Genomic DNA, 25524 nt, shown 5'->3' on the forward strand with positions numbered 1-25524 from the left:
AATTAGTTATGAATTATATCTATATTATCCAAAGTTTTGATATTTTTGAAATAAGAATAGCGGATATAGATCAGCATACATCCGGGAAAGTTCAAACATGGATGCGCCCAGTTGACTAAAGTCTTTCGTCAGTGTGATGAAAAAAATAGACTTTAGTGCCATCTTGATTTGGTGATAGTGTTACGATGAACATCCTAGAGAATCCACGTACATGTGATAATGTACATGTTCTTCTGGAGGAAATTTTGCACACTTCTGAATCCAAATTTAGGTAATCTTTACTGTGTTTGTGTTTGAACATGTCCCCCTGATTGGGGGGGGGGGGGGGGGGGAGGTATCTTCACTGGGAACAGTTAACCGATAGTCTCCTTGGCAGGTAGTGCTCACGTCTTCACCGAGAAAGCAGTGCACTTTATGTAAAACTAATAAAGAGTAGACAGATAAGATTCAGGACCAGGATAACAATAATCAGGCTCAAGCATATAGGGTTTACGTTGAACTTAAGAGTTAACCTCGACATCTTCTATTGAATTTGAAAGAAAAACTGATAAATTAACAAAGATGAAATATTAACTTTAACTTTAGATTGGATTTATGTCTGAGTTTTTTCTTACTAGTGAAAAGACCATTGGAAAATTGCTTGATGATCTAAGCAGACTTCTCAGGCAGAGAGTAAACAGGGACCTTTTGTATCAAGTTGTTCAGACTTATTTTAAAGTCTCTTACAATTCAAGGATCAACAAGAAGTGGGAGAAGGTGAGAGGTGTTTGAAACATTTCCTTGGTTTTATTGTAAAACTTTTTTTTTTGCATATTCATGTATAACTTTACTGTGAGGTTATGAGATTGAATTATTTCTTTTTAAAGATATTTTATCTGTTGTTGCCTTGTAATGTAGAATTGTTATGTTTTTTCAAAAAATAACTTTCATGGTTTTGATCAGTATTGAAATGACCACATCTTGAAAGAAAAAAAAAATGCTAGTGAAATGATTTATTGAACTTTATTGGATAATTTTGTTTGTAGATTTTCAAGGAGTTTGACAGTCGATCCTCATCAGAAAGTAAGAGTGTGCCACTGGGTGATCTGGTTGATATTGCATCAATATTTCTCCAGAAACCCCTATGGAAAGCAGTTCTTTTGAAATGTAAGTTACAGTCTTCTCCTCCACTCCCTTTCTCTTTCACTTGCTGTTAAACTTGTCAGTCTATTTTCAAAATTGCTTACATGTTCTTGACACATATATGTCCCCTCCAACTGTCCTCTAGGTTTTTTTTTTTATTTCAGTGTCAAGTCTTATAGAACACTGTGCTGGAGTCAGAAATGTTTTCGATGTGCAATTTGTACAGCTTCTTGTGGCTGTAAGAGGGACATTAGGACCCAGTGCTGATTCCAGTATAACAGAAGGCACTAATGACTTGGATCAAGACCTTATTCATAGTGGAGTAAAGGTATACTTGCCTAGAATTTTTTTATATATAGTAAATAGATTTAATTCTATATTTATTTTTATATTATTTAATTATAAATTTATAATACTGTTTTTGTTTAATGTTATGGTAATTATACTCTGATCTTCAGGCCTGATGTTTATTCATTTTCAAACCTTAACTTGTGCATGCTTATTGGACTCAGACAGTCAGCATCAAGTTTGATATCCAGATAAAAATCAAGCAAAAATTCATGCATCTGTTCAAGGATATAAATAATAGACCCATTGTGATCTAACATTTGTATTTGGTGCAGTTAAGTATCATACACCAATGACATTTAGTTGTAAAGTACTAGCCATGTGATATAGAAATAAAAAAATGACAGTTGCTTTTGTATTTCAGGTGACTTTGCAGATTTTTCAATTCATGCCAAACGCTGTGTTGAAGTATGTTACTACAGCAGACACATCTGTACTGCAGTCAATTCTCTCAACTTTAGTCAGCTTATTGTTAAATAAGGTTTGTTTGTTGTTTATTTCTTGTATAGATATGGATGGAAAAGAGAGCAACTTTGATTAAATTCAATGGAATTTTTTCCTTACCTTTTGGTGTTAAAATATCTGACAAGTGTTCATCTTAGTGAAACCAAAAATGCATATCATTTCTCAGGTTAAAACTTTTCATTTGCAACACAAAGAGTTAAGTTAAGGTTTTTAATGTGACTTCTATGCAGATTTCGTTTGTTGATTTACAGAAAAATTTGGTGACCAGATCAATATATATTTATTGTTATTATTTCAGAATCTTAATGCGGACTGCACATTACTAGCAGGTATAGCACTGGCCAAGTTTTTTACTACATTTGTGGCAGACAACACAGTGGAAACAATAAAAAATGTACTGGAAAACATGAGTAAGGGCATTTCTACTAATAACTGTCATGTTTTGAGGCATTCCTTTTTAAACTGTGCTTAATTACAATATATATTTTCATATCAGACCCGTAGTTAGGGATCTTTTTTCTTCTTAAAAGTTACCCTTATGGGATTTTCCTGCTGAATCAGATTTTCCAAATAATAGCAATTTTGCCTATTTTTTTAAAGTATGAATTGGGGAAAGATAAGTAGCTTTGCAGGACATGTAGACATAGAAATTATCACTTTGGGACTATTTCAAATTCAGATAGTATATCTTTAATATTTTCCCAACAAGTGCTATTTCTCATATATTTTAGCTGCTGTAAACCAGCTGGACTTGGGGACATGTGGTACATTCAAGGAAATGTCTGGTAGTCAAACAAATCGGGATACTGAAAGCCAAAATGTATATAACTTCTCTTTTGGACACCTTGCTTTCTTAAGTGGTATACTTCAGTCAGCAAAACTCCAACTACTTGCAGAACCAACATGTGATAAACTGGTGGGCCACAAAAGATACATCTTTATAGAGTACCTGTTTGTACAGTTATGTGGAATGTCAGAGGGTCAGAATTTATACCATCTATTCCAAGTGCTGAATGTCTGGTATAGTGTGGCCTTCAGACTGCTTGCCAAGCATGGCAGTGAGTTACACGTCAGACTTTTCGCTGAGGAGTCACAAGTTGTTCAAAAGACTTTAGATCTCATATGGAAACACTGGGATAGTCCTGTAGATGGCGTTAGCGAGAGAGCATCTGCTGTGTTTTCCACCATGATTCAGCTTCATGTCAGTGAGTGTCGTTACCATGATGAAGATGACTCTGTGTTTTTGTCAAAGATGCTGTCCCAGCTTATGGAAATGTCATGGCAAATGAAGGGAAAATATAGGCTTTTGTCCAGCCTCATTCAGTATTATGGAGCAGGAAAGGTAATGGTACCCTTTTAGTGATTTGTTTTATTGCAATGCAATATCTAAAATACACAATTTGATTATACGAACAGGTGATTTTTTAAGGCAAAATGTATTTGTGACTTTACAACAAAAACTCCAAACATCTATAACATTGCTGCAATTAATCATTTGAAAAAGCAATTTGATTCATTAAATGCCAAATGTATTTACACCCTTTCATATTTAGTCAGTTCTTGAAGGCTATTATTTATTAAGTTAAGAAGATTATGTTTTCTCCTCCAATTGTCTATTAACATCATGGATGAAATTTTCAGAATAGGTCAGTCAGAATGTGATTAGACTTTGGTGGTGACCCCTTAATTAATTAATGGTTAATTGCTAGTTAATAATTTGTCTTGGCTGAGGTGTGTTCTCTCTGATTGTTTTTCTAATTATGAATATGTTGTTTTATTTGTTTTTGTAGACCCTAAAAGAGCACCCTGCTTTACCTCATCATCTACTGAGTGCTCTTCACAGTAATTACTATGCCTCTGCCTGTGGAGAAACCTATAGACAACTTATACAGCAAGCAAAGTAAGTGTACACAATTGGTATATTAGTCTAAGGAAGATATCTTCATTTTCATTGTTATATTGTGGGTTTGATGTAGTGCCTATGTTTAAAAAGGTTTACCTGATAACCCAGTTTCTAAAAAGAAAATGAGTTAAACAAAATATTATTCTTAGAAATAGTATGGTATTGGTGTTTCATAATCTTAAACAAGTTGCTTTTAAACAAAGATAAAATTTGCTATTTTCTTTGTTGTTAACTTGCTGATAAAAAAAATGTGATATTGTTGTTTTACCATCTTAGACATGTTGCTTTAAACAGAAATGAGATGTGTTGTTATTTAGAAAACTTTTTTTAGGAAAGAGATGCCAGAGGCTGCCATGGTGACATGGTGGTCAAAAGGACTACAAAAAACACTGATGAATGGACTGGAGAGCAGCAACTCGTAAGTATAGTCCTATATATACTGGGCAAAATAAAAATGGGGTTTCAAAATGTTTTATAAAACATATTTTGAATGGACACAATCATTTATTAAACTGCAGTAAAGAATATGACATTACATGTTATCCCTGATCAGTAGATTAAAAAACAAGAAATATGTTTTGTTAAAGTCTTTATCAAATGTATTTTTAAATTGTTTTATACATTTGCTTTAGGTTTCTAATGTTAAGTCCACCGTCACATGTTGCATCGTTTTTGTAAGAATATAACTTCCAAGTACTATTCTAAATTTTTTCATATTTATGATATACATTGTCCAATGAAATAAATAATATTGATGTCTGTAGTGATTGAATTTAATATTTTACTTGCACATAAATTGTTGACATTAGTATTTTCCCCAGTGTGCATAAACATTAACTTGTTAATTCTTTGTCACAATCTTTCAGGACTTTGAGATTGAATACAATGCACTACTGGTTGAAAGACACCTTATTGATTCTCCCATCCTCTCTGACGCTGCTCCTTGGGGTCTTTGAGCAAAAAATTAGACACGTACCTGATGATGGAAAAAGCGAGCTTCTTTTTGCATGGATAGCCATCCTAAAGACTGCTAAAGCATTGGATCTTAAACCATGCTACGTAAGAATTTTACTTAAGTCAACAATGCCTTCATTATGAAATTGATACTACATAATGATGATGATAACATGCATATATATTTCAGTCAATTTAATTTTGGCTTTATAAACTGTGAGCTACAATAGTTGATGGCTTTTTTTGAAGGTCAAATGAACAATCAAAATTTGACCCCATTTTGACAGTGGGGGGTTCAGCACTCTGCATGGGGTGAAAATTTTTGAGCAAAAAGTTACTTTGAAGAAAATTGGTATTGACCTGGGAATATTACTGACTTTATATTGAATAATACTTGGCAATTTTCCACTTTATGTCATTGCATGCAAAATTGTTATTTTTATTTTGTTTAAAAAATATGTTGCAATGAATTGATCTGTATTAAAATTTGGCTGCAAGTTATGTCATTACATTGTTTTAATTTCATTGAATGAAACAAACATATTTCAATAAGATCATAAATATTAAAATTAAACTAACTAAATAAAATATCATTTCTTTAGGACCAGTCACTTCTTGTCGCCTGTCTGCACCATCTAGATGATGACATAAGGGCAGAAGCAATGAGTTTTTTGTGCACTTCACAGAAGAAAGCAGGTACACATTTAGCCCTATTTCAAAGGTTACCAACTTGGCACAATAACGTGTATTCTACACAAGTTTTACTAGTGACGCCCACTTTTACTAGTGTGACTATTCATATCAATAGGTCTTTGAATTTTGATGACTGATTTAGTTGTTTCTTGCAATTATATGTCCTTGTTCTGTCCTGTATTTTAGAAAAAAATTTTATCTTTAAATTTGCTGCATTTACATTTTTGTACCATAACTGTGGCATATTATCATTGAAATGTTTGTAGAAGACGGATACATTATAAAAATATCAGCTGGGAACATAGCATAACCATGAAATTTTATTTTTATTTTAAGATTCACCTTCTGTGTCTGATGTATGTCTACTGCAGAGATTCTTACTGTGCAACATGAATGTGGATTCCCCATCTTTTCGTCAAAGTTTTATCACACAGTTTCGCCATTTAATGGTCAGAGTGAGAGATGGTGCTATTGGTATGGTCAAGACTGGACAATTATCTCCAGAACTGACCGCACTCATAGGTAACCTTGCATATTAATTCTGAAGAGGGAGTTTTTTTAATGTTTTTCCTTTCAACAGTTCTATGTTATAACTTTCTTCATATAATTGTTGTACACTTTGCGCACTCATTTTTTGATATAATGTTTCAAAATACCAGTATTTTTTGTTTCCATTTATAAAATTGTTTTGGGTGTCTAGAATCTGTTTTCCTCGCTGGTTATATTTTATTTTTATCATCATCATCATCATCATCATCATCATTATTATTATTACTGCTAATAGTTTGTTTAGAGAAGCATATCAGAAACATGAGTTGTGTTATTCCCAGTACTTAGCACAAACAGAAAAAAAATTACCCAAACTCATTAATAACTATTGTTCATTCTTTTTAATGCTATTTTCCTTTAACTTGATTGTTTTTCTGTGTTTTCATTAATTCAGACTTTGTGGACTGGGTGGTGGTGCTCTGTGTTTCATCACTGTTTCCAGCCTCCTGCTACCAGAGAAGGGTGACTGCTCTACAGCTAATCAGGGTTGTCTTTGAGACCTTGGTTTCTGGTGCAACATCAAATAGAAGAAAAGGACTTATCCCAGGTACTTCTGAATGTATTGATATTTCTTGCACTGTGTTATATTGTTCCTAGTTTACATAAAATATTTAATTATTTAAAAGGAACAGCAAAGTAAGGACTAGAAGATTATCTTGTAAATAGATTAATTGCGGCCAAAACATATGGAAGTCTGATCAGACTTTTAAAATGAATATTAAAAATGGTCAAATTTACATGGAAGTCTACTTTCTTTAGAAGTATCAGTATTGTCAGAGAAGATAAAAGTTTACTGTTTAAAAGTGCTTTAATAAAAGCAATTAAAAAGGATGATATGATTCATGGTGGATTCATAGTACTAAATTCATTGTGTTTCCTCCTTATTTCCTCCAGAGGGAACTGTGAAGCTGCTCCAGGCAGCAAACAGGCAGCAAAAATGGCAGTGGTTCACAAGAGAAAGTCACTGTGCCATCCTCCAGTGTATTGAAGATGGCAGCAATGAGGTAAATAAAATGTAGAGATTTGGAATCCCCAAGGAAAATTTTTTCAAAAGCAAATAAAGGAATACTTAATAAAATTTGAAATGCAGGGACAAGTAATATCTTAAATATTTGCTGAATTAACAATTAAGATATTTTACAACACTTTCTTGAAAATAAAGGATTATGAGTCAGAGCAAAAAATCCATCAAGTGACTGAAATATGCATAGAAATGTAAAAAAACTAGTGATTTTTTTCTCCTTGTAGATCAGAGAACTTGCAGCCTCACTTGTCCACAGGTATTTTACCCACAGAGATAGACTGCAGGATACAGAGAAATTGGACATGGGTGGACAGATACTTGACCATGCACTAGTATTGTGCAATAGCCCTAAAGCTTCTGACTCTGAGAGTGGAGCACTTTATATAAAGATTGTATTCCAAAAGTAAGTACTGAATTTAAAAGACTGTAATTCAGGTATTTAATGGCTTGGTGTGAAGATTTTGTTCCAAAGTATTTATACATATATTTATATCACTGCAGTAGGATACATGCATGGACACAGAAGTTGGTGGTACTCAAAATGTTACCAATGTTACTGAATATGAATAAGTAATTCATGTGAGAAATTTCAGGTCATTGGCCTTTCTTTTTGCTTTATTCCTTTCCTCACAGTTTTGTCCTTAGTCAGAGGAAAGTCTACCATGTGAAGGATTTGAGTGGCGTAGCAGATATCACAGAAGCCAGGGGAGCCACGGAGGCAGCCATGTTCTTCTTGAACTTGTTGATGGAGAAGATAAAACACTGCATGGATGTTGAAAGGAGAGATGTCCTGCAAGCAGCCAAGGACTTCCCCGCACATGGTATGGACTAATTAGAAAAGAAATAAATTACCAATTTGATGTTTTATTTGTGAAATCTGAAACATGCATATGCTCAGGTGGCTAAGTTTTAAGAGGTACTAAATGTGCAATTTTTCTCAGATGTTCACTGGCTGTAACTGGTATTTTGTAAGTTTTTTTATTAATTTTTTTTTATTTATCACTTGGTTACAAAGTGTAATATCCATTATTTTACAATGACAAATAAAAAATTAGAGAAGCATGTTACTTTGTATCTTTAAGAGGCTTTAAAGCAGATAATAATAGTAGTAATAACTTTTAAGAATTATCTCAGCATTTTATCAACTGTTTTATTTATGTTATGATATATATTTGATAATTTTGCAGGGTTGGTCCATGCCCTGGGTAGGTGTATCACAGAGACAGAGAACCTGTATGAGGGTGACACTGCCATGATACATGTACTGGCAGAGAAAGTGATAGTGCTGTGTGCAGACCTGGTACAGAGGATGTTACAGGTGCTCTCTGGGGACACCCAAAATGAAGGTAGGAGATGCTTATTACATCCTTATTTTATATAGGATAGGGTGCATTCACAATGAATCTAGGTACTGCACTTCATGGGGACTCTTGCTGAGTGCAATAAAATTAACGGACTAACATACCTTTATTTTACTTTTATTGTTATTGGACAAATATTTTCATTAGCTTTTTTGCACTTTTCTGCAAATAATTGACTTTTATTTGAAGTATTTCACCTTTTTGTTTTGTTTTGCAGATGTGGCTCCCTCTTTTGCTGAAATGGGAACTGCTATAGAGAAAGCAGCAGGCACAGAGGATGGTGGAGAGGAAGATCCTGCTCTGTCTGCTGAGCACCAAATAATACTAGCCTGGTGTTGGCTAAATATTAAGGTCAGATTTAGAAAGAACTCTAATTTGAAAGTTTTCCTATGTATGACCCTTTGTATGTTGTGATAATTTTTTGTTGTTTTTAATAGAATTGGATTAGATAGTTTTTAACAAGCCGTGAGGTAATGAAAAACTATATAAAAGATCAGTTCAAGGTTTAAAATCTGGAAGAAAAAATTAGATTTAGAAACAAATATGAATTGATGGTTTCTTTTAGGAATGCTGTGTCCTTTGTGGAAAGTTAATGGAAGTTTTCCCAGTTGATATAGATGGCACTAGTGGGGTATTGACTGTAAAGGATGTCCATATCATTGGCGACCTCTTTCTGAAAGTACTCACCAGGTGTCGACACAAGGTAGGTGTTATCCATGGGTAAAATTACATTTTAAAGGATGTTAACTTTATTCTTGAGTATAGACATTTTCAGATATCATGTAGCACAATACGATGAAGAACATGTCCTTTAAAACTAACATTATTACATTAGTGAGATCAAAGAACAAACAATTCTACTTATGAACTTAATAAACATTTATGGATGTGTTCAGAGAAGGATTATTTAAGCATAGAAAATTGCCCAACTTGCATCATCAAACTACCTTATCAAATATTTTCAAGAAGTATGCCTTTTTGTAACAGGGATTAATTGTAGTTCCTGTCCTGACAATTTTGCTTTTTACTTCATCTATTTCAGGGAGCTATTGAATCCTGCCTTTTAGGATTTTCAAAGTATTGTCAGAAGCTAATGAGCTGTGATGACATTACTCTGAATCAAATCCCTAACCAACATCTGCAAGAGGTGAGCTATTAAGTATGAATGAATTTCATGAAAATTCAAATGGAATGTAATTCCACCTATGGATGGATAACAAATCTGCATGTTCTAATTCCTATTTAAATACATTTGATTTATGCAGTTGTGTGTGTTAAGCAGGTCAATTTATACTACAGTCACAAAGCTTCATGTGTAAGGAAATCTTCTCCATTATATAGCCTTCATTTTTTTTGCTAAGGCATTGAAGCCAGTGTGTAGCAACAGAACATTGGCGTCCTCAGTGAGCAGACAGTCTGCAGGGTTACCTGGTCTGGTGCAGTGTATACTGTCCGCTGAGAGCAAGCTGAGAAAGGTAAGCAAACATTTGATCAGGATGAAAAAGAGTGTGTTCCAAATGAAACTTTCATACTAGGTGGATTGCTCCAACTCTTTGGGGACTCTTGCTGAATGCTAATCATCAATCATACTAATAATCTACATTAAAATACAGTAAACTCTGCATAACTCTCACACTCTGGGGCCCAAACATTGGCTCAAGTAACACAAAAATTTAAACAATAATTTTCAGCTTATATGAAAAAAAATCTGGAATTATTTGATGTCTTGAATTTTTCCCATCAGGACACAATGTTGCATTCCACCATGATAAAACTACTGGAGATAGCTGGTCAGGAGGTTCCAGGAGACTATGACCAGTGCCTGGACCTGGCCCAAGTCCACGCCATGAATATCATGAAGGCTCTGTTCAGGGATGCTGGCCTTGCCGCCACCATGTTGTCATATGCCTGTAGAGCCTTAATGCTGGCAGTGGAAGCCCTGGCGTCCCCTGCTTGGGCTGTGAGAAATGCTGCCACTCTGCTGTTTAGTAAGTTTTACTTTGAAAAAGCCTGAAAATCGGTGTTGGAATATGATATTTTGTGGCATGTTTAGAATTGATTTATTTTAGATTAAATTTTTTCTAGTAGGCATTCATCAAAAATATTTACATTAAATGGGTGTTGAAGTACGATATTTTATGGCATGTTTAGAATAGATTTATTTTAGATTTAAATTTTTTATAGTTATATATCTAAGCTTTTAAATATTTTTACATTTTGAATTGTTACTCTCTTTTTTAAGGTGATTTGGTGCTAAGGATGATGGGACAGAAGGTATCTCAAAATAACACATCCTTTGCCAGCTCAACATCTGTGGTGGAGTTCTTTGCGCTGTATCCACAGCTGAGGCAGTTCTTCTTGGACCAGATTCAAGCTGCAGTGACAGGGCAACAGCAACATCGTCTGCATCTTCACCCTGGTTTGTTTCCCGTGTTGGCCATATTGGCTAAACTGGGTCCCAGTGTTGGAAAGGAAGAGAGAAGGTGATTGGAGGTTCACTTGCAAATGTACAATATTTCTAATCAGAAAAGTTCTTTTTTGCTGTTCTTTTATATTTTGACTTTAAAAAACATGAATTAAGAAAGAAACTGAAAGAATTAAAAGGCTGTGGTTCTATAAGGAATCTGTGGGCTGAGGAATAAACTTTGGGCTTAGGAATTTTTTTATTATATAAAAATGCTCCACATCTGTTGTCTCTGTTTCAGATTCATGTCGCAGCTCAGGGCCCCCCTTGGTATGTTACTTGGGAACCCCATACTTGCTGTGAGGAAACTAGTTGCTATGGCAATGATACCACTAGTGGATAGAAAGGAAGTGATGGAACAAGTGGAAGTGTTGATACAAGATATCCCAGCACACATTGGCCAGTGTAAATTTAATCAATTGCATGGATGTTTGACTTTAATGGAGAAGCTGCTTCTTTCATGTGGATCAGAAATTAGGTTAGCTGACAATGCAGAATCAAAAAAAGATTTATAGATTTAATTTGTCAATGGATTTGTATATGGTGGCTACAGAAAAAAGTGTTGAAATTTCCAGTAAAATTTTTGCTAAGTAAAAAACAATTATTGTGTGTCTTTAATAATATTTTCAGACCTGAAGATAAAGCCAGACTAAATACACAGTTACTACAGAAATCATGGATACTTGATCAGTCAAACCAATGTGATCTAGTCAAAGCTAAGTATGTGGAGATCTTGATGCTTCTGCAGACACCAGTGGACATTGATGTGGTCAGAGAGTTGGACACAGGTGGACCGGTCAAGGTAATATTACAGGTGGTTAAATGAAATGTCCTATTTTTAATCAATAATTTCATATAATTTATTAACAAGTGGCATGATATAATTTTTCAGTTTTTCCTTTTTGGCAACATATATCATGATGATTAAGAACTATTTTCCTTTTTAGATATTTTAGTTATGTCATTTAATAATGCACCCCATATATAATACACCCTATTTCCTACCATATGATGATTCTTAAAATTTAGTGCCTGTGAAGTGCAGAATTTTACCAATATAAGTTATGGAATTGAAAGAACAATTCCATGTCATTCCATTTACAATGTTTTTTTTAGATTGGCCATGGTCAGTATGAAAAAGTGTCCACGAGATTCAGTCTGTGCACTGCAGCAAGGAAAACCTTCACCGAGCTTCTTACCTGCATACAACATTGTGTTTGTAGCCAGCAGCAGGAAATCAGAAGGTCCAGCCTGGAGTGGCTACAAGAAGAGTTAAAGACTGGTTGTCTGGATTTGCCATTGCTGTCTGAAATACAGGTATTATGAACAGTAATCAGAAAGTATTGAAATATGCCAAACTTTGTTGATTAATGCAAGCTTTTTATCTACTATACTCACATTAGTTTTTAAGAGTTGATGGTCTCTATACTGCCAGTATTATTATTGACTTCTTCACTCTTCACGAAATTTCAGTGTCACACCTTATTTAATTTTGTTATATAAAAAATTATATGGGGCAAAATTCATCTAAAAAGACTGAATCGTGAATTTTATTTCACACTTTCCAGAGTTTGCTGTTCTCTCAGCTATTTGTTGAAAGTTACCAGCCCAATCTTTCCATATTGCTGGATCTCCTGCATTCCCTGTATAGTTCATACCACATACCCCTGCCTGCCCTGGATACTGGGGGGACGGTGGAGAGACTGGCCCAGTTACAGAAATATGGGACAACTGTCCGAGCGAAACTGTTGCCAGTGGTGGCTATTATTGTTTTACAGGGACTGGAAACAGAAAATTTAAGGTGTCCATTTGATCTGAAAGTGAATTTGTTTGTTTTAGATAGAAATCAAAGAATTTGCACTAACTTAAGGTGCATGGTAGTTTATTGATATTTTGATAGGTTCATTGAGCATAGAGGTTCATGAAATCTTCCATTGGAATTCTGGTAATTTTCTAAGACATACAGGGTGTTTTTAGTTGTATTGGTAGAATTGAAATGTAAGTCAGGTTTCATATCGCTATTCTCTTAAGAAATGTAAGAACAGTTTTTCATCTTAAAAAACATTAATGAAAATGCCAGTTGGGGTTTCATTAGCTTTGATATAATTTTCAAGAATAAAAACAACTTGTTCACTGCATTTCCAGCATTTTAAAAGACTTCACAGACATGCTGCTTGACTACAGTCAACCAACACAGTATGAAGACTTCAGAATGGAAGTCGCCAAAGCTTTACATATAGCAGCACCAAGAGTGTTTGGAACAGGTGTTCATAACACAGCTGAAGATGAATATTTTACTTGTGTTTCAAAGTGAGTTGGTCATTAACCTACATAGTTGCTTATATTGTTTTAAAATGTATTTCAAGGTTTAAAGTATCATCTTCCTATTGATTTGTGAAATATATTTCAAAGTTGTATTATGCTCTGGTATTAAATTTTTTATAAAAAAAAGATAAAATCAGACATTGTACAGTTATACTGTACCTGATTGGTTTGATGGGAAAATGTTGCTTTTGCAAAAGCCTGAATATTTCAACATGTAGAATTTATATTTCAGACTGTTCAAGGCCATTTTAAATCTGCTGGAGGATGAGCAAACAGACATTAGATGGACTGTTTCCAAGATGGTGGGTCAGATATCACATATCTTTACACTCTGTGGACAGAAATTTCAGGTAGGAAAAGGTTTCAGATGTCAGTACTTGTTTGTTTACCTATTTTATGTAAAGAGGTTTGTTTTGTTACAGTCTGTTGGTGTTGACATTTTTATGAATAAGTGTATGTTACGTTAGGCAGTTTGTATAAAACCTGTACATCATATTGATTTTATGAATTTCATTAGTAACATTATCATGGTGGTAACAAGACCGCACATTTGTGAGAAAAATTAATCAAACAATTTCGTTTAATTGACTTTTACTTTGAAGCTTATTTTCACTAAGTTTGTATGATATTTCTTCTTTTCAGACATCCTGTCTCAACTGCAACCAAGCAAGAGGGGTTAGTAAATTGCTTTAACTGGAGTTTTGTGCAAACAAAGTCTATTTTAGACCCAATATTGAAGGAAAAACTTGTGAAATCAGGTCCTGTCACAGAAATTGGTCAGTAAAGGGAGATTTTAATATACGAGTCGTGACTGGGTAGTTTTGAAATCTCATCTTCTCATGAAGAAAGTTTTTCCAATATTTGGTCTGAAGTAAGTTTTTTTACATCCTATTATATACACATCTACAAACAAACAGCCATTAATTTTTCCTCAATATACTAGGCAGTGTTGTTTATATTTTAGTAAATAAACACAAACCAACATGTGCACACACACACACAAGGGACAGATATCTTACAAATATATTGTCGACTTTCCAGCTGTTGTGTCAGTACATGTGCAAGACTTTCTTGAACAGTTCCGCAGCCCTTCAGTTCCTCTGCTCCCTTGTCTACTCACCTGGTCAACTTACAGAGGCCTTAGCTTCACTGGACACTGCAAAGACTGGACTCTTTGAGCAGGAAGAGGCAAACATTTATGCAGAAGAAGTTATCACTTGCAAGTTATTACAGAAATGCTTGAAGGTGTGTGTACATCAGGAAAACAGTATGATCTTTTTTTTTTTTTAAAGAAGTTTGAAAATTTCTGAAAAAGGCAAAATTTGTTGGTGTTGAGGAGTTCATATCAAGGTTTTTTTCAATGTATATTGGTTAATTAAAATGCTATCTCCAGTAGGGATCTTTCAAGGAATAATTCAGTTTTAAATTAACACACGATGTGTGTTTTTCCTAGGCATCTGTTCAATCTATGAGAAATATAGACAGGCAATGGGTGAGCAGCCAAGTCATAGCAGTCTCAGGGGAACTGCAGAATGCACTAGCTTTACTGATGGAAAACTCTGCAGGTATTTCCCAGAGTTTCTCTTTCTGTTTACTCAAAACACCCCTTGTCCTCTCATTCTTTCTCTCTCTCTCTCCCGTGCACACAAACACACTTCTAGAACCTATCACACATTGTTTAATTTAGTGTAATTTCTCTTTTACAGATTACATTAGAATCTCACCATGGGCATTGCTGTATAACGTCTCAATTCAATATGATGTAATTTATCTCTGTTTCTCTCCCTTTTACACTCACACACATTTATACATAACCACTCTTATTTCTGTGTAAAGAAAATTGCAAAGAAAAACACTATTGTCCGTTGTCTTAAATTGATTGGTTTTTCTATTATAGAAAGTGACATATTCAGCCTCGTTTCCCAGGGTAAGATCTTCACTGCTTTGAGCGCCAGTTTAATATACGTGGACCTGCTGCTAGAGCTGTGTCAGCAGCATGAAGTACCAGTGCTTCAACTTATACAGGACCACTACATTTCCATAAGCAAGGTAACTTAATAGTTATATTGCCATCTTTTTAAAGAAACAGCTTCCACGTTGCTCACAGAGCAAATTACTTTCTTCTTAGAATGTTTTAAACCTTAGACTAGGATATTCAGCATTTTGATTGTGATAAAATACAAATGTTTAGAAAACATGAATATACCTTTGCTACATAACACAATTCCTTTCTTTTCATTTTTCTTAGAGATCCCACTTTTCTTTCCTGCTGGAAGGCCATGGATGTTTCTCAGTCTGACTTTTGAGCATGTTTGGAAAGGTTGCTGAGCTTGGAAAGGTTGCTCATTAAGTGATATTTACATTCAAAGGGAAATTGACACCTCTGCTGAATTCTTTATTATTTGTTTTATTGTTGATAAACCATGGTGACTTTGTTTCTAACAAATGCTTTTAAATATAAATATATTAAAGAAATTATTGTTATACCATAAAAATAAGAATTGGCTCTTTTGATCTCCTTTGCATATGTATAATCATGCAAAATGAAATAAGTGAACTTTTTGATAAGATAACATGGTGCTATTTAATTGTAGAAAAGGAAAGCAATTTATGGAATTTAAACAGTGACATAAATAATTATTTCTATTTTATATGTACTAAAATAATTTCATTCAGATTAATAAATCTAACAAAACATACATTTTCAAGTTGGAGTTTATTGTTCATGTGGAGTTATTTTAAATGAATGTAATTCAGGATTTTCTCCATGCTTTTCTTAATATACTCACTCTTTATGCTTATCCACTATAGTGTTTTTTTATTTTGAGCAGGAGGGTACAAAATTATAAAAACATGTAAACTTTGCATGTTAGTATATGATTTATTTCTTCACAGAAGCTAGGATTGGCATCTCTGTTGATCCACCTTACCACAGATAATGATACACAAATGCACTGCCATTGCTGGTCAAGTAGGTGACATACTGACACACCTACACGGCCTCCTACAGGAAGTAGGTATGAAAGTGTGACCAGCGGAAATGGGTCAAGCAGGGGCTGATGCAGAGTATTTTCTGACAGTCTGCCAAATTATCTTTGTTGATCCATCCTCCATTTTTGACCGTCTTCTGACAGAAAAGATTAGACACCCGTCAATGAAAACTTGAAAATCTGACCATCTTCCAGAAGACCCAGAAGATGGCCTAAATCCGCCCCTGTCAACAGTGCATTCACATCATTATCTGTGGAAAGGTGAATAAGACGAAATCAAAGATTTTATCTTCCAATTTAAATGTCTCAATCAATTCCAAAAAACTTTTAAATGTATGCTTCACCCTTATACCTATAATGTGGTAGGTTAATGAATAGCATTTGCAATTATTAAGTTAACATTTTTTTTGTCTTGTATATAAATGAAAAATAAATGCATACTGAAGACAACCCCCTCCATTGACAGACAATAGGAATGCTTGATGCAATTAAATATCACAATATTGCACTTAGTTTTGGTCAAAACTTGGGACACCATTATACTGTCATTAAGTTCCGCAGGCCTGGCTTCCATTTGTGAGACAGCTTCACTCATTGGACATCAATTTTTCCACTTAACGCCCTGAAAAAAATAGGACACCTAAGTATGGATAAAGACGATTCAAAACATAATTTTGCATGAACAAATGTTTTTATAAGAAGCAAACTCAAAATTATCAATGTTGCTATTGTGAGCTTTTTCTTGAAAAGTGCTCAGCTGAAAATAAATATATAGTATTACAACAAATTACTGAGCTTCCCTCATGTCCCTGCACCAATATCCCAATATTTACAAAAGGCCTATAGATGTCTCCTCACCCTGTCTTAAACATAACATTTGTCATGAGCAATGTTTTTAATTTGATTGAGCTATTTATGCTGAAACACGGTCACACAAGCCACTTCAGTCTGGCTATTTATTAAATTCATTATCATTTTTCTGTTCATGAGTAATGTAGGGTCTAAATGCCAGCATGTCTAATACTTACAGAATTCCTCAAAGCATCTTGAGCATAATACATTTCTTTGGTATGTGGAGTTAATGTCTGACCATATGCCTGAAGCTGCTGCCTGTCCTTGTGGGCTACTAGGGTCTGGAGATTGAAAAAGTGACCATCATTTGAAATGTTAAAATTTGTCATTTTTCAGTGACACTGTAAGGTGCATATTTTTAAATATATATAAAAGAATTCTTTGATGTGCACATTAAAGAAGTCTAGAGATGGACTAATAAATTGTTTGGAATGATTTTGCTGAAAAGACGATTGACAATATTATCTGATTACAAAATGACACAATCATCTATTTTATTTTACTGTAATGAGTTCAATTAAGATTTGTCAGTGAGTAAAATTTCAAATGCTTCAATTGTACCTGAACAAAGAAAAAAAACATTTATAATCTGCTTGATCTTTATAACTGTAGTTACACACAGTGCAGACCTTGTCTTTTTTCTCCATTTCCCTAACTATACAGTATAAACCCTCCTCTACCCACTTCAACATTTTCCCAGACAGATACCGTCTCCAAATATTTTTTTTCAACAATGTTCCAAAAACACCATGCAAAAAAAAAAAAATAATAATAATAATAATAATAATAATCTCACACCTATGCAACATCTAGATTATACTTCCTAGCTCCTTTTGGCTGAACTAGTTTAACCTGTAGAGGACGAGACCCAGTTTCTGGACTCTGCTTAAATACCTAGTAGCATGTCACATAGACTTTATACACATGAATACTCATAACTATTTCATTTATTTATCATATTAACCATTTATTCATAATGATTATCATAATCACCGCCATTATTTAGTAAATTACATTATTCAGTTTTCCATTATCTGTCTAATGGCTTACTTATTCGCTCATTTATTTATTTATTTTCACTTCTTGATGGTGTCAGAGCAATTTTTGATTTTTAATTTTGTTCAACCCAACTTCTTGTTAATGCATTGTTACCTAATGAAAAAGTTCTGTATGGTTAACAGAACAATTATTCAAAACTATGAATTCCCTTTTGATAACAGCAATGAAAGACTGTAGGTCATATATAAAGTATGCCTCAACTACTTTGGCCTAGATTTTGGCTAAGCTATTATTTCAGTCAGCTATAATCTCAAGTGACACTTACATCTATGACAACTTGGTGGCATCCAAATTTCTTCCCCAATGCCAACCTCTTCTCTGGGTCATCCACCAACTGAAGATATTTACTTAAAATCTGAAAAACAAAGTTTAAAAGGGTTAATCATGAGCTGGATAAACTTCTAATTCAAATTCAAAAAGAGCATATTATTTTAGGAAAATAATTTTTTATTGTTAGTACAATTCATATAATATAATTTGACGGATTCTTTTAAATCCATCAGACTTGAAACACTTACATCATTTGGAGCCCCACATTGTTCTAAAACTTGGACCACCTTTTCAAAGCCAACTTCACTTTTCATAGACACTTTCCCAAACCAGCTCTAGAATACAAATAATGGTAAAAATTAAAATTAAACTTTTAGAAGAGGTACATCTCTTCTTAAACATTTGCACATTATATTGCTATACTTTCAATTAATTTCAATCATCTGACACTTCATTCATTTTAGCATGTTTTGAGACAAAAAAATTAATCGTGTGCTTGCTCCTCTGTTCTGCTTCTCACTATAAGCAAAGATCCATATATGTTTTGTAATGGCTCTATCTTTTTAATGAGGACAAATGTGAATTTTTAAAAAAGCAATTTTAAGTAATAGATTTTTAGAACATTCCTATTTTGAGTGGTAGCAACATAACTGAAAAGCAGGCTCCTTTGTTGTTCTATTCAGTACAGTAAAAGAACCACAAATGCCACACAAAAATATTTTAATAATTCTAAAATCATCTATCTAAAAATATGATAATTTTTCTTCATTGAAAAGCTCAAGTCATTGCTGTACAAAATAATTTATGTGAATTTCTTGCAAAAAAAATTATTATTAAAAATGGCTCCACCCACCTTAGATTGAAATAACGTTTCCAAAGCTATCCACAGTTTTCGTTTGGCCAGAGCTCTTAGAGCTGTCCACAGGAACTCTTTCTCTGTTAGATGATAAGCTTTCTTAATGGCCTGAGGACTAGCTAGTGAATTCTGAAAATTATTAGGACATAAATAAATCTGTGAAGTCTATGTTGTAAAATCAAAAACCTTTTGTAAAAACTAAATGAAAATTAAACAGTCTGCATGATTTGAATTAATAAAACTAGATTCTTTTTTATCTTGCATAAAAGTCAGTCATGTTACCAAGAACCTTTAAAGAAGGGTTGAAGTTGGATCTATTTCGTGTGAAACATATTTAATATTACAAAAAAATATAGAATATTGTACCAACTTTAAATAGTTTTCTACTTTTGTATGGGAATGAATGTGTGTGTGTGTGTGTGTGTGTGTGTGTGTGTGTGTGTGTGTGTGTGTGTGTGTGTTAAAAAATAAAAAATGAGATACTATACCTCTGCTAATTCATAATGATAAAAACAGCAGTAATACAGGGTGGTAAGGACAGACATGTTAATGAGAGACGCTTTCCGTGGAAAATCATAAAATATTCTTGATTTTTGCTCTTGCTGTGCTAAGGCATCTGCTTTCTGCAAAAAATAAGGAAACAAAAAAAATCCAGTCTAGCTAATATTCAAAGTAGTCAACTCTGCATTCACTGTCAGCACATTATTCAACATATAAAATGCAGAGTCTTCTACAAATGAATCCCACAAACTTAAGCTCTACCCTGCACTTACATCTATTGGCATCTGTCTTTCAAGGAGAGATATCTGCTCCTGTACATGGCTTGCGTCATGGGCTAGATCTGGGTTCATCTCAAAGTGAGTCCTGAAAGAAAAGAATAAACTCATGAACCAGACATACACAATGTCAATGAAGAAAGCAGATCGGTAAAACAATGAAGAAGTGAGGTCAATTGGCCTACTTATAATCTTAATTAATTTGTGAAAATGACTTCATATAACATATTACAATGGAATGCAATCAAGCAATCCCTGTAGAAATGGACTGAAAACTTACCTGTAGCACTGCTGTAAATTTTTAACCTTAGTTTCAGGTCTTCTAGTGGATATGGCTTGTTTATATTTTAACATCTAGAAAAAGATGAATGTGGCTGATAAAAATAAAGACAACTCTAATTTCGGTGAAAAAATGTCACAACAGTTTTGTGTGTCCTAAATGTTCATCAATGCTCCATCTTTGACTTATTTTTGTAATTCAAATTCCTTTTATTTTGTTCGTGCAAAATTATGACTAATTGAAATTTTTAAAACATTATTGGCATTAAATGAATGTAAGTTTATAATAGAAAACCAATTTATATTCATCCTTTCTCTTCCATTGCTAATCTACAACAGGCATGATATGGCACTTTAAGGATAAAACAACTTTTTGACTTACTGCTGCCTCTTCCCCTCGATTTAATACTCTGAAAAATATAAAACATAACATCTAATCCCTTAAACTGTAGATTACTAAATTTCAAATTAATAAGGTTGATTGTAAACATCACATTGGCAATTACAAAACAAGTACTCTATAAAACTTCTTAAAATGTAAAGTCTCAACCAAATATTTCTTAGAATCACAGCTTCCTTTGAAAAAAAAAAACATTCACAGCATATTATGAAAGTGATAATTGACCCAAATTTGTTTTACAGTAAAAACTGATTCACAATTCTTAGCTTTATATAGAAAGGTCCTCAAGTTCAGAGGTTTCCCTAGGAAAGTTCTTACCCTAACATATCAAAAGTTTCCTCAAGATAGTTCTTACCCTAACATATTAAAAATTTCCTCAAGATAGTTCTTACCCTAACATGTCAATGAAGTCCTCAAGTTCATAGGCCTCCCTAAGATAGTTCTTACCCTAACATGTCAATGAGGTCCTCAAGTTCATAGGCCTCCCTAAGACCCCATTCCCAGAGATTAGATCGATCTACTTTAGATCGACCTAACTCCCTGGGGGTTCACGCTAAATAGCTGTCAGCCGAGCCGGCACGAAAGTTAATTACCCCCTTACAGCTTGTAGTAGGCGGGACGGACATTTAAGCCTGATTATCTGACAGTAATCTAGTGAGACTCCCCGCGGGGATAGATCGATCTAAAAGCTCTGGGAATACGCCCTAAGATAGTTCTTACCCTAACATATCAATTAGGTCCTCAAGTTCATAGGCCTCCCTAAGATAGTTCAGATATTGACTGATGGCAGTCGGTCTGCTGCGTAACTCTTGGTGAAACAATGAACTCTTTAGAGTGGACTTCAGAAACAGGACAGCCTGAAATATATGATAAAAGGAAACTTGAATCTCCCGTGACAAAGAGTCTTAACGAGAAACAAAACTGCCCACAACATGTTAATATAAGAAATGCAGGATGAATTATTTACAATAGAAACAGAACAGCACACTAAGTTCAACACACATTTGGAGCAGACTGCAGAAGATTTAATTAGTCCACAAATTGAAACATATTAGAACAAATCAGATAACCATCTAAGGCCTGAGATTTGACACATCAAAATGTATGTTCTTAATCACAGTAACCACACAATTAAACATACTTTACCCATTATAAATATTTCACTGCAATTAACATAATAAATGACAGATCTGTACATTTTTAGATCCACAACTTTGTAAACCTTCCATTTTCTAGTGAAGAACACTTTTAAGCATTATAAATATTTTTTTGAGAATTTGCAGTTATATTATTGCTAACTTACTGCTATGATAGCATTTCCATCACAGCTTTCAATGGCTTCATCTAACAGTGCCAACTTGTCTTCTCTGGATCTGTACATCTCAAGGTTATAGGACTGAAATCAATTTGGAAACAAAATTGAAATTATCTATTTCTGTAATATTGAAACAATATCAAATAATCAATATCATTATATGGAAACTATACTGAATAATCAAACAATATTTTGCAATGATAAGTAATTGATGAAGAAATCAAATATTGGCCTGAATGATTGACTGTCATGAACAAGATTTTACAATAATCAGTTAAATGTTAATTAATTCATTAATTTTGTGGAGCTGCAAAAAAAAAAAAAAAAAAAAAAAAAAAAAAGCAATGGGATTTTTGATTTATTGTTTCTCTTACTTCTCCCATCAGCATTCTTCTAACTGTTTCTTTAACAGGTAACAGCGCCCACCTTTCTCGCTTAGCAGACTGTATCAAATAGCGCATGAAATTAGAAATAGAAAACACTACGTATATAATCTTGTCATATTATGACCTAATCATTATTTATCTTGAACAAACCTTATGGAATGGGGTTTTCTGTGGTTTTTAGGTGAAAGTAATATGAACACAGCATAACAAATGTTCCTGTCTTTAAGAGTTCAAGTTATACAGTCTTCTATACAGAAATAAAAGAAACTAGTAATACGGAGATCATATACTCTATAGGCACACCTGACAGCAAAGTGAAATAGTGCTCTATGTATTTTTTCCTTTGTAATCTAGTTGAATTATTTCTTTCTTTTGCAACATTTTTATTTTTAGTTACCCAAAAATATGTACTTTCTGACACAAAGTCAAGCAGCTTTTCAAACCTTTTGAATGAGCATATAAAGTCTTAAAAACAAAATGCTGTTCTGTAAAATAAACATTATCAATACATTCTGTAAGAATTTCATGAGCATCTACCATATATAAATCTAGATTTGAAAGGGTATGAATAATAAAAGGGCTAATGATTTATGTTGCATACCTGAACTGATCTCTTGAGAAAGTTGATTTCTGCTTCCTTCTTGGCAAGCTCTGCTGCTGAAGGCACTTTTGGCTTTGGTTTTGATTGTGATACCACTATAGTGAGAAGTTGGCATTTTAATCATATGTAACAATAAAAACAATAAATACAATAATCAAGAGGCTAAAGAACTGTAAAATAACTTTCAGATGAGTAGCCGTTGACTGCTAAACAGTTTTAAATCAAGTAGTGATAGCAAGGATAAAAATACCTTCTCTTTTTTCCCTGAATCAATGTGTCCTGGGGATCAGCATTGACTGGTTACTGTTGAGCATCATTAATATGTTCAACAATTTAACTGTGACCACTCATACTTCAACTGCTTTCAGTTTAAACTCTACAAATATGTTGCACTTACTTTCATCTATACTCAAGCCTGAGGTTCCTGCAGAACTGCCTGAAACAATATCAAACTCCTTTCAATTTGTTTCCTGATCAAAAGTTTGGCTTACCTCAAATTACATATTTATTCAGCAACACTAAATTTAGCATATCTACTAGTAAATATTATTTATAGTTGAAAAAAATATATTATCATGGTCAGTTAAAAGAACAGTATCCTTTAAGCCACATTTCAGTTACATGATAAAAAGACAAGTCAATAATAATTAACCAAAAGTTTGTTTGCCTGAGCAGACCTTTTCATTCAACTGTCCCTCTTTTGACAAAAGCTAGACCCAATTTCAAACCCAAAGTATTTTTTGCCTGAACATGCCAAACCATGTAATGTCAGAAGTTGGTTTTGAATTCCCAGTCCAAAGAAGGTTAAAGTATTTTAAATACACCTTGTAGGTTACATATTTATAAGCTCTATTCAGCAATCCTATCACTCACCTACAGTCAGACTTGCCGACCTGGAATGTGTCAATCCGCTGCTCAACGATGATGATGGGCTGGCAGAAGAGAGGCCAGGCGCAGATCGCCCAGTGGTAAGACTACTTGAGCCAGCGAGATTGCTACTGGTGCTGTGCTCTGGAGGCTTGTAGCGCGCTGACATGCTGAAACCTGAATATCAAAGTAAGATAATCAAATTTATCTAAAATGTATAGGTTATAAAGTTAAGTACAGGAAAAGGTAGCTTAAAGCAAACCAAAAAAATATTTTACTTGAAATGATCAAATATTCTCAAATAATTTCAAAAACCATCATATCAGCACTCATTTCAATTATAAATACATTTATAATGTTGAAACATACCAACAGATGGCTTTGCTGGTGTTGCTGGTGTTCCATCAAAATTGATGACATCCTCATCTTCTTCATCATCAAATATTGAGTTCAAACCCCCAAGTGTCCTTTTGGCAGTGACCAAAGCATCCTGATAGTAAAAAGCATTGTTGTGATATTTTCAATAAGATTTCACTGCAATTACTGTAAAGATTATCTATAATATCTTTAATTGCTTCACTGTTTAGGCACCTACAAGTGCGTTAGGGACAAAAGTAGTATAATCCAAATAAAAAACAAATGTCAATGCAAATGAATACTTTATTCTTTTCTTTTGTAACTGATTTAAATAATGCATGACAATCAGTTCAAAGGTTTTTTTTTCTTTTTTAAAATCTTATCTTGGCATTTCATTGAGGATGGCAAGTGCAGTCAGCAGAGCCATTTCGATGATGGCACTAGTGTTCTAAATATTAAATAAATAAATTAAAGCCTGGAGCTGAATAATTAAATTTAAAGGTAAATCTGTTGTCAAATCAAACAGTTTAACTGCATTACTAACATCATCTCCAAACAAGTTGGCCTGCTTTTTAATGGATGATGATGCCCAGAATTCTTCATTTGCTTGTTCGTCGAAACTCTGGAAACAAAAATGACAGACTACAAAAATATTAAGAAACCAAGTACTTATTTATCATTACACTTTGCTGGAGTAACAGCTGACATACAAAGGTAGACGGTCTGCTAGCATGATTTTTATTAAAATAATTGAAGTGTTTAGTTTTGTGTGATCGTTTATTGTAAGTGTTTTTTTTTTCTTTTGCACAATCGAACATGTCATTAAAAATAAATGTACTTATTCATCTTGCACAATCAAACATTTTATTTAGAACCAATGTCCTTATTCATCTTGGCTTCCCTTACATGTATTAAAACTTAAAATGTTGTAGACGAGACGTGTTGCAGAAAAAATATATAAATAGCAGTCAGAATCCGCCATCAGATGACCCTCAACTCAAAGTTTTTTAAAGATCAATAAATATGTTCTTAATCAGATAACAAACAAAATCAGTTGCAGAAGTGGTTGTGGTAGCTATCAGTCGATTTCACTTCTTAAACAACCCTGTTGCATATCTTACCTTCCTCGATCTGGTGGCTGCCATTTTTGTTGTGTCAGGTCAGTCCAAAATTTAACTTCCTCAAATAAAATTTGACACACTCAAAAGGTAATAACAAATTATTCAGAGTTGATTATCAGAAATATATATATTATAAACCAATGAGCAACTCAATACGTATATTCTTTGTAAAATGATATCCGGTATC

The 25524-nt window shown here is 33.7% G+C and overlaps 2 protein-coding genes across 3 annotated transcripts; one reads left to right on the forward strand and one right to left on the reverse strand.

The window, feature by feature from the left end:
• The first annotated feature begins 66 nt into the window (after positions 1-66).
• LOC106161812 (tRNA (32-2'-O)-methyltransferase regulator THADA) lies at positions 67-15907 on the forward strand. Of its 2 annotated transcripts, none has more exons than XM_087005946.1 (34): positions 67-271; positions 618-756; positions 1026-1146; positions 1287-1450; positions 1835-1951; positions 2234-2345; positions 2667-3277; positions 3726-3835; positions 4170-4256; positions 4705-4897; positions 5395-5488; positions 5822-6007; positions 6429-6581; positions 6929-7038; positions 7283-7461; positions 7692-7879; positions 8246-8404; positions 8637-8770; positions 8985-9122; positions 9462-9566; positions 9781-9894; positions 10164-10407; positions 10662-10902; positions 11125-11361; positions 11514-11685; positions 12000-12200; positions 12452-12684; positions 13029-13193; positions 13441-13558; positions 13851-13883; positions 14250-14453; positions 14662-14773; positions 15106-15257; positions 15457-15907. In XM_087005946.1, the coding sequence occupies exons 1-34, from the start codon at positions 186-188 to the stop codon at positions 15505-15507; spliced, it is 5463 nt and encodes a 1820-aa protein (XP_086862072.1). In that variant the 5' UTR covers positions 67-185; the 3' UTR covers positions 15508-15907. The 2 variants fall into 2 exon arrangements, with proteins under 2 accessions (XP_086862072.1, XP_086862073.1); XM_087005947.1 differs by having other exon boundaries at positions 7704-7879.
• LOC106161827 (spermatogenesis-defective protein 39 homolog) lies at positions 15901-25513 on the reverse strand. Its single transcript, XM_013538858.2, has 18 exons — positions 25338-25513; positions 24761-24838; positions 24229-24349; positions 23866-24036; positions 23390-23428; positions 22993-23087; positions 22380-22448; positions 21994-22086; positions 21411-21547; positions 20673-20700; positions 20292-20365; positions 20009-20099; positions 19724-19858; positions 19233-19364; positions 18628-18714; positions 18375-18464; positions 17227-17331; positions 15901-16820 (listed from the first exon to the last, which is right to left on the reverse strand). The coding sequence occupies exons 1-18, from the start codon at positions 25359-25361 to the stop codon at positions 16800-16802; spliced, it is 1590 nt and encodes a 529-aa protein (XP_013394312.2). The 5' UTR covers positions 25362-25513; the 3' UTR covers positions 15901-16799.
• Between the last annotated feature and the right edge of the window lie 11 nt (positions 25514-25524).

Source organism: Lingula anatina, chromosome 2 (genome assembly GCF_051362555.1).
Source record: "Lingula anatina isolate TDL-2025a chromosome 2, LinAna3.0, whole genome shotgun sequence".
Taxonomy (NCBI): Eukaryota; Metazoa; Brachiopoda; class Lingulata; order Lingulida; family Lingulidae; genus Lingula; species Lingula anatina.

What these genes read in the sequence shown, in the direction of transcription:
- LOC106161827 (XM_013538858.2), bottom strand. Translation starts at nt 25,361, where the DNA reads ATGGCAGCCACCAGATCGAGGAAG. An exon ending in GACCTAATTGATATGTTAGG is followed by an intron (nt 20,701 to 21,410) that starts GTAAGAACTATC and finishes TATATTTTTCAG; the next exon opens with AGTATTAAATCGAGGGGAAG. An exon ending in AATTTACAGCAGTGCTACAG is followed by an intron (nt 20,100 to 20,291) that starts GTAAGTTTTCAG and finishes CTTTTCTTTCAG; the next exon opens with GACTCACTTTGAGATGAACC.
- LOC106161812 (XM_087005946.1), top strand. Translation starts at nt 186, where the DNA reads ATGAACATCCTAGAGAATCCACGTACATGTGATAATGTACATGTTCTT. An exon ending in GGTGTTGGCTAAATATTAAG is followed by an intron (nt 8,771 to 8,984) that starts GTCAGATTTAGA and finishes GGTTTCTTTTAG; the next exon opens with GAATGCTGTGTCCTTTGTGG. An exon ending in TATTACAGAAATGCTTGAAG is followed by an intron (nt 14,454 to 14,661) that starts GTGTGTGTACAT and finishes TGTTTTTCCTAG; the next exon opens with GCATCTGTTCAATCTATGAG.